Here is a 13628-nt window from a genome sequence, read left to right as displayed (position 1 = left end):
TTCCAGGAGGTTGACTAGTGGGGATGATTTGTAGTTTTGCCAACTCTACCTTTTTTTTTTTTCCTTTAATTGAGGTGGACTGTTATTTGCAGGGACAGAGAGCAGGGTGGGGCCAGGAATGCAGTCAGTGGTCAGGCACGGAGTCTTCTGCGTGAAAAATTGGCTTATACACAACGTCCCCCTCCCCATAAAAAAAAAGAAGAAGAAAAAGAAAAAGAAAGTGTATATCCCTAGACTTCAAATGCATTAGTCAAATTATAGTTCTGTCCCTCCACTGAAAGCCCTGGAGGATCTCTGCGTCGGAAGTCTTGCCTACAAGATACAGAAGGGGTTTTGCATGTGAGCACGTGTGCGTCACGGCGTGTACCACGCACACCAGTGAATGTGCCCCTCACGTGTGTGGGCCACGCGTGTCCTCCATGGGGTGCCGCCTGTGCGCACTGCATCGTGGGGGTGCGTGTGCTTGGGAGCACAAAGCGTAGCGAGCCTTAGGGGAACGTCCCTTTGTCCTGAGAAGTAAGATGCTGGTGAACGTCGAGAAAACAACCAAGCCTTGGTTATGTTATGAGAGAACTACTCAGGTTTCTTGTTAAAAATAATACCCATGAGGAAAAATATCCGCCCTCTCAGTAACGGCCACTCTCCCTCGCCTGGGGGCAGGAACCTCCACAGGGACTGGTACCCCAGCCATCGGCGAGGAAGTGGGGGGAGCACGGCCCAGGAGTGGGATTGCAGCTCCTCCGAGGTGCCTGGTGAATCGACAGGTGGTCCGGTAGAGCTGGCCTGGTGAGTTTACAGGTAGTCGGGTAGAGCTGACCATGGGGCTTCCTCTTGTGAGCCTGGCAGTTTCCCTGTGGGCCCCTGTTCTGGTCACTTTACAATCTGATCTTTGTAAGGACCTGGGACAACTGTGTCTCCCCCTGAGCCCAGGATTAAAGCTGTCTGATTGGGTAGGACCAGTGACTGCCCTGCAAGGGATCTGCTCTGTGGCTTAAGTGATCGGAGGCCCCAGTCACTGAATAATGGGAGTGGGCGAGGCTGTGGGATGCCATTTCAGATTTCTTTTGGAGTCACGCTCCTCCACAGGCTTTTCTACAAGGACAGGGCCATTGTATGTGTGACCAGCCCTTGCAGGCCCAGGGGCAGAAAGGAGCCACCTTCCCTCACCAGACACCAGTATCCTGGCAAAGAGGTCTTCTTCTCTCCCTCGTCTGTCCCCTCAATAATGCCAGGGAAGAAGAGGGGTGAAAACCGAAAACATCTCCCCTTCCCCTCCACCCACTTGAGGTTGGGTCTGTGTGATCCATCTCCTGCTGAAAATCTCTGTCCACTGGGAGGCAGACATCCACAGAACCCAGTGAGCAAGCCACAGCATTTCATTTACTATGATACTCACTTTTAATCTCAGGGGAATCAATAGTTTTATATTCAGCTTGGTTAGGTCTTGGCTAATATTTAACTCTGTTTTGAAGCCCAGCCCAGATACATACAACCTGACACATCTAAGGGGGAAAACTAGGTAATCGGCCCACAGGCTGACACATCTGGTCACTGCGGAGTTAAAGGAAGTGTGGTGGCCAGTGGGGGTGGGAGGCATGGACACTTGCCCCGGAGTTGCTATTCCCAACCCTAATGGTCTGCTGACTTGGGTCATGGACCCACGAAAGCTTTTCAGCTGGTAAGTGGAAAATAATCCCTGGTGCCGACTTTCCAGATGAGCTGCTAGAAAAAAAATGTGAGACTCTGCCTATGGGAATGTTCTAAGAAATCCACTGTTAGAAAGGGAACAACCCATTTAGGTGAAGGTTCACTCTGCTAGAACATTTGATAGGAAATTTGCTGGTTTTGAATCTGGCAAAAGTGGGGATCAGACAAGTGACCAAATATAAATTATGACTTATAAAGCTCAAATGCTTGGCTTGCCACCTATGGTGATTTTTTATGATGCCACATGGTCCAGAAACACTAATGGGACCTTCCCAACCATATATGGAGCCTTTTGGGGATTCTCTTGCCATCTTCCTTCAACTAGGCCAAAGTTCACTTCTGCCTTCCCTCCTAACTTAGCTGTCTTGATTGGACAGTCACTCTTGAAGCTGATTAGGAACACGTATCCCGACAGACATTCCTTCTGACCGCTCTCAATGACCAGACTGTACACTCTTCCGGCACGGGGCTCCTCACTAGCCATCAACACTTGTATTTGGCCACAGAGAGGAGGTTAAATCAGTGCAAGCAAACAGACTCCGGTTCCCGGGCAGCTCTGGAAGTCCCGCACCACCAGCCGGCATTTTCTTCTCTGCCTACCATTTGTGATAGATAAATAAATCCATGCAGAAATAAAAAGAGGTATAGTTTTAAAATGAGACTATAGGAAAAGCTGTGAGCCCACAGTGCATGCAGTAAAATCCCACACTCTTACTTCATGAGAGGTTGGCTGCAAGTTCCCCTAGGACTTCCTAGCAGCCACACTAATGAAGAATAATGTTTCCTCCTCCTCTTCCTCCTCTTCTTTCTTCTTCCAGAAACAGAGGAAGGAGATGCAGTGTCCCTCTCCTTGTCTGTCCCAAGCTATGGCATAAACTCCACCAAAGATCCAACTCCACGTTCCATATTCAGCTCTCTGTGTTACTGAAACACAAACTAACACCATTCAACACAGGCCACAGTGTCACATTCTCTCTCCTGATACCTCTCTCGCCAGACCCACTTAGGTGCAACCAGTTCTTAACCACCCATGCTAATGGGTGGGTTAAAGAGTAGCTTGCATAATCCAAATGACCAGCTGCCCTCAAATCAATGGAGTGGCCTTACTTTTTGTTCTCACCCAGCATCCAGCAGATTTATGTTCATAATTAAATGTTGAGTGGAAGTTCAGCTTACATTTCGGAATTAAAATTGTGTTACCATTGGAATCAAAACGTTTATTCCCTCTTATGGAAGAATGAAAACCACCAGAGAGCCAGTTATCCTTGAACGAGATATTTCAAAAAAGTGGAGAACTCCTTTTCAGAGAGTAGCAACCTGCCGGCTGATTTGGACAGAATTATAGCTTCAGTCTTCAAGGCCCCTTAGAACAATCATCGTGCTGATGAGCACCGACCGCCCACCTGGATAGGCATGTTGCATGAAGACTAGATGGCTGCTGTGGGCCGTGGCCTCCTTGGAGGAGGCAGCGTCTGATGGCAGGGGCCTGAGTGCTACACAGTCAGTCTGTCTTCCCTGAAATTATTTCCATCCGTTCTTGGTCCCTTAGAATCACTTTCCTAAGTAAAAAATCAGCCTTTATTCAAAGACCCGGGAACATTTCATATTATTAGTAATGGTAACGTTGGGTTTAAAGCATTTCCTTCCAAATCTTTGCTTGGGTTTTTTAATGGGTGGGGGAGGGGGAGGAGGCGTGGTCACCTTCTATCAGTTGTGGCTGCTAGGAAGTCCTGAGCGAACTTGTAGCTGACTTTTAGTAATAGTGGGAGATTTTACTGCGGGCACTTTTGGGTCACAGCTTTCCTTAGAGTCTCACTTTGTAATTGTACGTCTTTTAATTTTTGCATGGATTTACTTATCTATCATAATATTACCGAACACATTTTTCTAGGCCACAGTAAGTACTTTTGGGAACGAGGTGGCGTGAATAATATAGACAGAATGAAGGCAGCCCATTAACAGCGGGCGCCACAGGTGGAGTTCTTAGTCATTCTGTCAAACAGCCCTTCCTCAGGGAGCTGGAAGAGGAAAACTCATTTTTACGGTCAAATCTATACGTGAGACACTAAGAGTGAGGCTTCCATAGGAACCCAGAGATGATGGCATCCTCACAAACACCCAAGTGTATGTTTCTTCAGACCCTGGTGATTGGTGAAATGGGCATCATCTCTTATCTTATTGTTTGTAGGTGAGCTCATCTACCATTTCAGGAACAGAAAAGTGTCACTGACGGTGTGAAGTGCCTGTCTATTATAACCGTGCTTGAGGAATAGCTCAGAGAGTCAGTGGCATTAAAGGTGGATGTTTAATGTGTCTACTGGGCAAGGAAGGTGGTACAGGCGTACCTGTGAGGGACGGGACTCCCTCCAACACTCCTCCCTGTGCACCTGCTATGTGCTACTTATTGCTGGGCTGGTGCACGTGCTCATGTGTTAGGAACAGGGTCCTCAGGTCTTTAGTACACTGTGATTTTTTTAGTGCCTAGCTTTGTATCAACTCCTTAAAAAAAACCAAAAACCATGGAGGAGTCATTGAACTATATTTCCAGTTTCTTTCATTAGGAAGCCATGTCTGGCATTTTTTTAAAAAAGAATCTCATGGTTTCTCATAAAGGCATATTTTTGCTTTATTCTTACTCATTTATTTTCATGGTGGGGAAAAAAATAAAATGCTTTCCCCATGACAATTGCGGTCCTTTTTTTTTTTTTTTCTTTTGCCTTTTGTGTTGGTGATTTCGTCCACTCTCCCCTTCCATGGCTCCCTAAGAAAGACTAAAGCAAATTAAGGAGGAAAAAAATGCAATCTTATAACAAAGCAGGCTTTGTTTTGATAAATACAGTAATCAATGGCCCCAACCATTTATGTCATTTTGAGGAAATGAATAATTCTTTGATTATATCCAAGAAAAGAAAACATATGAATTTATGTTCTGGGTCCTCAACTATCTTCTCCCTCTCCCTTCTTCCTTTGATCTACCTTGCCTGAAATTAGTAAGGCCAATACCCAGGGACAGAGGTGGGTTTGAGAGACTGGAAGCTTTAAGGAGACCTCTTTAAGAAAAAGAATACAAAAATATCTTACTTTTATAATTTTTTTTCAAAAGCATGTGATCATGTGAAAATACTGCCCAAGCATGAGAGATCCCTGAAGCTTAAACTTTATTGGCTTTATGGCAAGTCCATTTCTGCGGGTACCATACTGTAATAAACATCCACCTATACTAGGCACACTGCAGTTTGCTACTCGTGTACTTTTGAACACCGGAAACATAGGTAATGACTATACAGGGGCTAGAGAGGAATAGAATAAATATAAATGTAAGACCACAAGTTACATATTAGGTTTTAAACACACAGATATACTTTTTCTATTTTTGTTGAGCTTCACCATTTCTACAGATCATACCCAAGCATGATCTCTTTTTCTCCTGACTTGGAATTGTCTGCCTGCATTTAAATGTTCACTTTAAGGGGAGGGGGGATGGTGTAATCAATTTAATACGTTATCATTCACTCAGACAAGCCGACTCAAGCTCTGTTCTCTGATTGGACTCATGCTGAGCAATTCCCTATTCTAGAAGGCAGGTATGATGGGTGGGAGGAAGGAAGGGGGTGGGGGCAGGGAGCACATGCTGCTTGGCAGAGCTTGGCGTGTTATTTATTTATTTGTCAGGCAGTTCAGATACTGGTCTGGAGGTCTCCATTGAGGAGGGTCCTCTGGGTCTCCGTGGTCTCATTCAGCCGGGATTTGTCCTGCTTACTGTCACTCCGTTCCCCGTCATCTGTGCCGCTCACCTTGACCAAGCAGAGGACATTCTGGAAGCTCTTCTTGAAGTTGTCAGACAAGAAGGCATACAGGATAGGGTTGGCGCAGCTGTTAGCGTAGGTGAGGACCACCACAAAGTCAAACATGCCTTTAAGGGCTGGGGTGGGACTGATGGCCACAGAGACGGAGGAGACATTGAAGATGTAGAAGGGAAGCCAGCAGAAAATGAACACAGCAACCACTATGGACACCATCCGTGTGACCTTCTTCTCAGACTTTTTCCTCTTGGAGGAACCCACACGGATTCCAGAGGACTTCACCTTGATGATAATGAACAGGTAGCAAAGACAAATGATGGTGAGGGGCACCAGGAACCCCAAAATGAAGGTGTAGATAATGAACCCTGTGTACCATGCCCCAGATTCACCTGGCCAGTTGATGGTACAGCTGCTTCTCCCCCACTGGTTGCTCCGAAGCCCAGCATATATCATGATAGGCAAGATGACCAGCAGGGAGACTCCCCATACGGCCACATTGACCATCTTGGCCGTTCGGGGTCTCCTCCACTTGGCAGACTTGATGGGGTGGACCACAGCCAGGTATCGATCGATGCTCATGACCGTCAAGCAGAAAATGCTGGTGAACTGATTGATGCCATCCACAGTCATGACCACCCGGCAAATGGCCTTGCCAAAGGGCCAGTGGACCAGAGCCACCTGCATGGCCAGGAAGGGCAGACCCAGCATGAAGAGCTCATCTGCAATGGCCAGGTTGAGGATGTAAATGTTGGTGATGGTCTTCATCTTGGCATAGCGGAGGATGACATAAATGACAAGTGTGTTGCCACACAATCCAATGATGCAGACCACAAAATAGATGAACGTGAGGACTGCATTGCTGGTCAGATCATAGTATGGCTCTGTCTGGTTTGAGCTGTTGGCCGCCACCACAGAGCCATCAAGGTCAAATGGAGGGGAAAGCCAAGTGCGGCTCTCATTGAGGAGCTCATACTCCATATCCATGGCTGCCTTACCCTCTTAGGTTAGTTCCAGCCAGCCAGAGATCTTATTCTCACCTTGATGTGTCCTGGAGGCAAAGGATCCACTGTGACATCTGCAAGGAGAAAAGGAAGATGGGCCTATCAGTCAGAGGCTACTTAAGCGCTCACCAGCCTTCCGTGTTTCTGGTTTACCCTCTCAGACAGACTCTTCAGTTGAAAAGTGTGTTATCTTGCAACCTCAGTGTTAGAGCCTCCAGCCCATTCTCATCAGTGTGCAGACTGTTTGAGTTGTTTTTCCAATGGGGGGGAAGGGTTTGGGTTAAGTCATCATAGTTTATCTTGTCATCTTTGGTGATGCACATGTGGGAGATGGCTGTGGCTGGGAAAAAAAAAACAAACAACCTAAAAAACAAAAACAAAACCCGTACTTTGATTCCTAAGAAGTTGACTGGTCCAGCCCCTGACTCAGAGGGATCTGACACCAGCATTCCTGGCCTGCTCCCCATGAGGACATCTCCGCTGACCTGCTGACTGCTTCCAAGTCTTTCCATTCTGAAAGCCCCAGAGTGGAAAAATCCCAGACTTTAGAGGTAAAACAAGCCAGGGTTCCACCAGGAAGCCCATGTGACCTCGTGCCAGGCACTTAACCACTCTGACTCTCATTGGTTAAAATGGCGGCATCTGGAAGGTTAAGCGATGACATATATATGTGGAAGCGCCTAGCGTTGTGCAGGGCTCATAATCAGGACTAAGCAAATCTCATATTTCCCCCTTTTCTCCTCTACCATCTCATTTATCTGTAATCTACTGAAAGCTGCCCACAGAATGAACAAATTTATGGTCTTAAATATTAAAAATAAAAATCTGGCTTGCTTTTATATTTAAAATGCATGATTTAGTTCATTTTGTTTCTTCTGTTTTTGTTTCTCCAGTACCCAGTGCTTGACCTCCACATGCCTCAGAGAGTCTCTCAGGGGGATGCTGCTCCAGGATGCTCATCTTCTAACACTCCAGAGGATTTGCCTGGGATCCCCCTGATGAAGGAGGAAAACAGGAACCAGGCGTGAGGGAGGCAGGCTCATTCACAGAAGTGAATTCCAAACACGACCGTAGCTCATTCACGCTCATTATCCCCTTGATCTTCCCAACCGTCCTATGATGTGGGATAACCATCTCCATTTTACAGATGAGAAACCGAGGCTTAGGGAGTTTAAGTAATTTGCTTCCATCCCCTGTATATAATTGGTGGAGCTGAGATTTAAACACAGGACACCCGACCCTTCTGCATTTTTCACAGCATCCTATCTGCTGCTCAGTGGGCTGGAAAAACGAGTGACTGAGAATTGGGCTTTGGTTTAAAACAGCTGACTCCTGTTTTACCATCATGCTGGGAAAGTAATTGTAACACTACTGGCTTGGCTTAAGATCTAAAACAATAGCTCATCACATAAGTAAATGATTTATCTGCGGTCATGCAAAAACCAGTGCTGGGGGGCTTCTTTGTTCTGCACACCAGGGATACAGGCATGAAGGAGACGTGGCTGGTGCCCTCTAGGAGGTGACAATTTAGGAGGGGAGACAGGCAGAGGAAGCCAGCTCATCTAGGGTGTGAATTGCGTGGAGAAATGAACACAGGGCTTAAGGATGCCCTCCTTTCCTGGAGGATTCCAAGGAGGCTTCATAAGAGGAGTGTTTGGGCTGGGTCTTGAATATATGAAGAGTGAAGCAGGGAGGGCAGGAAAGAGGTCGTTCCAGGAAGAGAGAAGACGGTAAAGGGGTGGTGTACTTAGCACACAGTGGGAATAATTCACTTGGCGGACACATTTCTCCTGAGCAGGGCACTTTCCCCGGTGCCTGAGTGAAGGTTAAAGATTGCTCCTTTATGCTTGGAGAGACTGCTAATTAGCTAGGGGGGACTTCGCCAGCAACAAGTACTCGAGGACCCTTGCCCACCTTTGCCTCTGATTCATTCTGCACTGCCAGGCGCACTGTTGACCCTCTCTGTGCTAATTTCCCTACCAGACAACCGTCTGTACAGTGGGGTCTGGGCTTTGTGGCTGACCTTTCTGCTAAATACTTTGGGGACCCAGGATTTAATGTCTGCGTTGGGTAAAAAGCATAAACTGACAGCTATCAAAAAGAAAAGGTGTGAAGAAACCATTTTTGGTATCCCTGGATTAATTTGGGTTGTTCCCACTATTTTTCTAGCTGTCTTATCAGTACTTTAATTCTACAGACCCAGAATCCCACTGAAGCCGCCTGCACTGGAGTGCACATTAATCACTAGCATTTCCAGGGTCCCGTCTATGTAACATGCAAGGTCACACTCCAATATCTGCGTGAGTCTGAAGTACCCTGGGTGGCAGAAGCTCTGTCTAGAGCTTTGGGATAGGGATGATGATGGTGCAGGTGGGTGAGGGAGAGTCAAATGCTGACCTCCAGCCCTAACTCTGCCTTTTTGGCTGGACTCTCAGTCGGTGGCATGGAATTGCATGGGGTCAATGTTTTTCTAAACAGGCTGAGAAGCAGCAATAGACAGCGTGCAGAGCTCAGTGAAGGTGGCGGAGGAGGTAAGCTGGAAAGCCAGTCCAGAGTGGGGAGGCTCCTCCAAGGAAGAAATAAGTTTAAATCACAGTGACTCTGATTTCATTAACAATGAAGCCTGCTGCCTGAGGTCTCCGGGTGACTTCTGCTTCATTTGGGTCCCAGTGAAAGTGGAGCCCAATGCCAGGCCATCAATACTTGTTGGATTGTGGTTCGGTTAAACGCACAAGGAAGTTTGGTTTTCTGCTTGCTTTATTTTTCAAGCCTAAGAGTTACAGACCCTGGAAATGGCTGGTTGTTGGTTTTCTCTGAGACTGAGTCTGGGCTGTGTTGGAGAGGAGGGTGAGAATGGTCTGGAGCATCCCTTCCTTTTCCCAGAGCTGAAGAATTGAGCGTGGGGATGGGGACTGGGCATCAGGAACCCTGCTAAATCCTGTTCGACTTTAGCTTTTCCTTTCTCCCCAGCATTCCACCCCCGCATCCCTCCGCCACCCCCATTCCTTCCCCGCCGCCACTTTTCCAGTGCCCTGCTAAACCGAGTAGGTCTCAGGCCGCCAGAGCTGAGCCCCACCTGCCAGAGAGACAATAGCCAGGTGCGGGCCACCGTGGCGCTAGAGCACCTAAGGAAAGCCCAAGCAGCGCTGGCAAAGGGCATGGGGGAGAGGTGAGACTCATTCAGTTCCCCGGACTGGCACAGAAAATCCTCATCACTCAGCCCTCAGATCCAACGGTTTCCTAAAGAATTCCCTATTTCCAGGAGGACAATGGGGGAGATTAAAGACGGTCAGTGCCCCAGTTTCTAAACGCGGGGAGGGGGGGCTGTCGAGACATCAGGGACGGTTGGGAGCAGGGGACAGCTGCCTAGGGACTTGGCCAGCGCCTCGGGGGCATGGCCACTCAGGGATTCGGTCTTTCCTAAGATAGGCAAACTGTCCTCTCCTTCTGGGCGCTGGGGGAGCGGACTCTAGACCTCTGGGCATCCGTCTCCCAGGCGGGGAAAGGAGGAACAGAGAAGCGCTCCCTTTTCTCTGCTCCGCTGCCTGCCCCTCACAGGCTCGGCTCTCCTGATGCACGCCCGCAGAAGGCCCCAGCAGGGACAACCCCCCCTCCCCGCCCCAGCTGTCTCGCTCTCCTCGGGTGGAGGCTCTTTTGCAGGTGGCTGGGAGAGAAGTTGTCCCTGTCGCAGCTACCACCTGGACGAGTCAGCTGGGGGATGAGGACTGGACAAGGGCGCATACCACGCACACCAGCCTGCGGTGGTGCGGGCACGGCCGTTCCTGCACACGCGACCCACAGTCCCCACTCACGCCGGGACAGCCGCTGTCGTTCATTGCCACGAAAATCACCCCGCAAAAGGCACAGGGCCGAGAACCACGCACCGTGCCTCCTCTCGGGCACACCGAGGCGCGCACCACCGTGCAGCGCAGATGCGGCCGGGTGCTCAAGTGCGTCTCTCTTTCTCTCTCTCTCACACACACACAACACGCGCACACACACACACACACACACACACTCCCACAAGCCTCACCTTTGCTTTTCCGCTGCAATCCGCTAGCTCCGCTCGCTGGCACCCAGCGACTGTCCCCAACCCAGCCGGGCGCCCAGGCGCGCCGCAGCTTGACCGGCACCTGGCGCTCGGCGTCCTGCGCTGCCGGCTCCCGCCCGCCCCTCGCGCCGCCCGGAGCCCGAAGGGCCCGCAGACCCCCGGCGCCGAGCGCGGACTGGGGTTCGGGGCGCGGGTGGCCGAGCGAGCGCGCGCGCGCGCGGGTGGCTGCGTCGCCGGGACTGGCCCCGCGGAGCCCCGGGCCCTCGGCACATTTCCCCACGCCCCCCCCCCCCGGGTTACGTCACAGCAGCCTCGCTCCGCCCGCCGGTCCGTAGGAGGACCGGGCTGAGCCGCGTGGAGAATCCGCCGGGGGCTGCGGGGGCGTGCAGGGTCAGCGATCTCGGCCGCCCCGACACTCACCCTCGTGGCAGGGACACGCGCTGCTTTCCCTCTTACCGCTTTCACAGAATCGGTTGTGTTTCACCCAGCGTATTCCAGGCAGCTGGGGTGGCGGCCCGGGGGACCCAGACTCGCGCCGGGACCCTTGCCATCTCCTCCGCCAGAGGAGCTGGCAAAGCTGTGTCTACTATTGGTCGTCCCAGGACGCAGGGCTGGGGCAGAGAAGGGAGGAAATGGGTCTGGGGGAAAGCACTTCTCGTGCAGTGGCCCGCACCCCTCCCCACCCACCCAGTGAGCGAAGCCACACATGGGTTCCAGAATTCGGTTCAAGGAGCAGCCAGAGGCTCAGCAGAGCAGCGACTCCTGCCCTCTCCCAGCTGTCCGTGCTCAGAGGTGCCCCGGCCATACAGCCAGTCGCCTGGCTTTGTAAGCCTGTTGGTGGGCACCTGCTGGTGCGACTCAGCTCGGCTCCCCTTGCTACCTGCTGTGTGCGAGCAAAGGGGGACACGCAGGAAGTGGGAGCTGAATCGCCCCAGTTAAAGCGATTTCATTTTTTACTGCGATGATTCAGCCTCTGTTCCAATAGATTAATAAGTCATAATCCTGCAGCCTCTCCTTCCTCATCCTCGTCCAAGTAACATGCACGCACTCACCATCCTGGGTCCAGTTTTAGAAGATGGGGAATGGAAAGCAAACACCGATTACAGTTTTCTCTATAGGCTGAGCTGCCTTGGACTGTCCATCCTATTATCTGACTTCCAAATTCCCCAGTTAAAAGTTAAAGTCCAGGGGCTGTTTAGCAGGTAGGGTGAGCCCTAGAGATGGGTGAGTGACCTGGGAAAGAAACCACCCGGGAAGGTAGCAGTCAGCTGCAGGTTTCTCTCTAAGCTACTCCGTGTCTTGGGGTACCCACTGCTGGGGGTGGGGATCAGGGCTTTTCATTGGATTTGTCTCTTTCTGAGATGTTGGTTATGATGGGGCTTGCATCCCTCATCCTGGAGCTGAGGAGCTAGACAGAATTTGAGCCAGTGGTTGTCTGTTGTTCCAAGCCATCTGGGAGCCAGCTTCTCCTTAGACTCCTCTGTGTAGGGTAGAGGGGCTGGGGCGGGTCGCTCACTGGAGGGGGGTGCCCCTGCTCACGAGCGGCTGGGAGAGATGGGGTGGTGAGAGTACCAGGAGGGCAGAGTGGAACCGGGCTCAGAACTCCACATGCTCAGGGCACACAGTTACTGCTGCAATACCTTTTGTCATCTCCAGTTTAAAACCAGTGACCCAACTGGTTTCTAGGAAAAGGAAGACCCATAAAGTGCCCACTCCACTCTCAGATGTCTTTCTTTGTGATCATATTATCTTTACGAAAGTCTTGAACATGTCTTTTTTTTTTGTTTAAAGTAAGCACAGTTTTGTAACCTGCACAAGAAATGAACCACTGGCCTTCGATTTCCCGATCTGCGCCGCCCCCCCCACCGCCCCGACAAAGTGACCCTGATGGGACGATGCTTGGTTTGTTTTTATTTCTATTTTAGTATAAGTACGATACCAGCAAAAGCAAACTGCTCCCAAAAGATCAAGATCATCTTCCTTCAAGGCTGCTTGGGTGGTTCATGGGCACCCCTCCGTGTGCTTGCTGGTTTGCAACCTCAGAGTTCCCTGGGTGACATCTGAAACTGGTCCCGGTACACGGAGAACAAAGAGAAACTGAAGAAATAGGCAGGCCGCTCCAGATTGGTAGGTGGCGGTTTTAGGAAGCAACAGAATTTACTTAGGAGGCTTGTCTTAGGTACTGCAAGATGAGTACATCTCTGCACCCATGGCGAAACTCTTAGACGTTTATATAGAGGCTTTAAAGGCCAGATGGTCTCAATGATACATTGTTCTCTCAAGGCTGCATCCTGGAAGTGGCTCCTAGTATGGGAACAATGTGTGGAATGTACATTCCAAGGACAGGGAAGGAAGGTAACGGGCCTCCAGTTGCCCGAGGCCAGCTTTCTGGTCAACAGGCAGTCACATCCTCCCGGTGACCTACCTCCTCCAACAGTGTTCTTTATCTCGGAGATGGACCAGTGAAATGCCCCTTCCAGTCCTTTTCTAGTGACGTCTCCTCTCCTTGCCTAAGTCAGGTTGGGTCCTGGAAAAAATACTGGCCCGATCTATCTCAGGTGCACCTGTCTCTTCTGCGGGGCAGGGTGAATGGGGACTGAACAGCATTGACCTTGACAGCAGAAAACGTGTAATCAAGAATGATTGTTGATTTTGTCTAGATAATGGACGCCTCCCCCTCCCCGCTTTGAATGCCTCGAAAGACCTGTTTGGCTTTGCTGGCGCCTGTACTCAGCAGCCACCCTGAGGCTCCGGGTCCCTGTTTGACTCCGAATGGCTATTCTTTTGACTCCCCCCCTCCCCATCTGCTGAATGAAGTCTGCACCGCGCCAGCTGGGGCTGCCTCTACTTCTCTGCAGCTCAGTTAGTAACTAAGTAACAGAACCTTGAGCCAGGAAAACCGAGCGAGTGGGGAGGAGATAACCCCGGCGCTGGCTTGTTTGATATCTTTTAAAATAATACCCTTCCCTCTGTCAGCACTTATCAGAGAGCCAATAGACAACAGGAAATCAAGAACAGAAGCACGACAAAGGGCCAGGCTGTAACCTGGGGAGATGCTGCTCCGTT

General features: G+C 50.3%; 1 protein-coding gene across 2 annotated transcripts; it reads right to left on the bottom strand.

The window, feature by feature from the left end:
* Positions 1 to 4758: 4758 nt before the first annotated feature.
* On the bottom strand, positions 4759 to 10809 carry SSTR2 (somatostatin receptor 2). 2 transcript variants are annotated; one of them, XM_078066017.1, is made up of 3 exons: positions 10545 to 10809; positions 7430 to 7506; positions 4759 to 6585 (listed from the first exon to the last, which is right to left on the bottom strand). In XM_078066017.1, exon 3 carries the CDS (start codon positions 6492 to 6494, stop codon positions 5385 to 5387), a length of 1110 nt encoding a protein of 369 aa, XP_077922143.1. In that variant the 5' UTR covers positions 6495 to 6585; positions 7430 to 7506; positions 10545 to 10809; the 3' UTR covers positions 4759 to 5384. The 2 variants fall into 2 exon arrangements, with proteins under 2 accessions (XP_077922143.1, XP_077922142.1); XM_078066016.1 differs by lacking the exon at positions 7430 to 7506.
* Positions 10810 to 13628: the final 2819 nt, after the last annotated feature.

Source organism: Halichoerus grypus, chromosome 2 (assembly GCF_964656455.1).
Source record: "Halichoerus grypus chromosome 2, mHalGry1.hap1.1, whole genome shotgun sequence".
Lineage (NCBI taxonomy): Eukaryota > Metazoa > Chordata > Mammalia > Carnivora > Phocidae > Halichoerus > Halichoerus grypus.
This window is presented reverse-complemented; position numbering and strand designations above follow the sequence as displayed.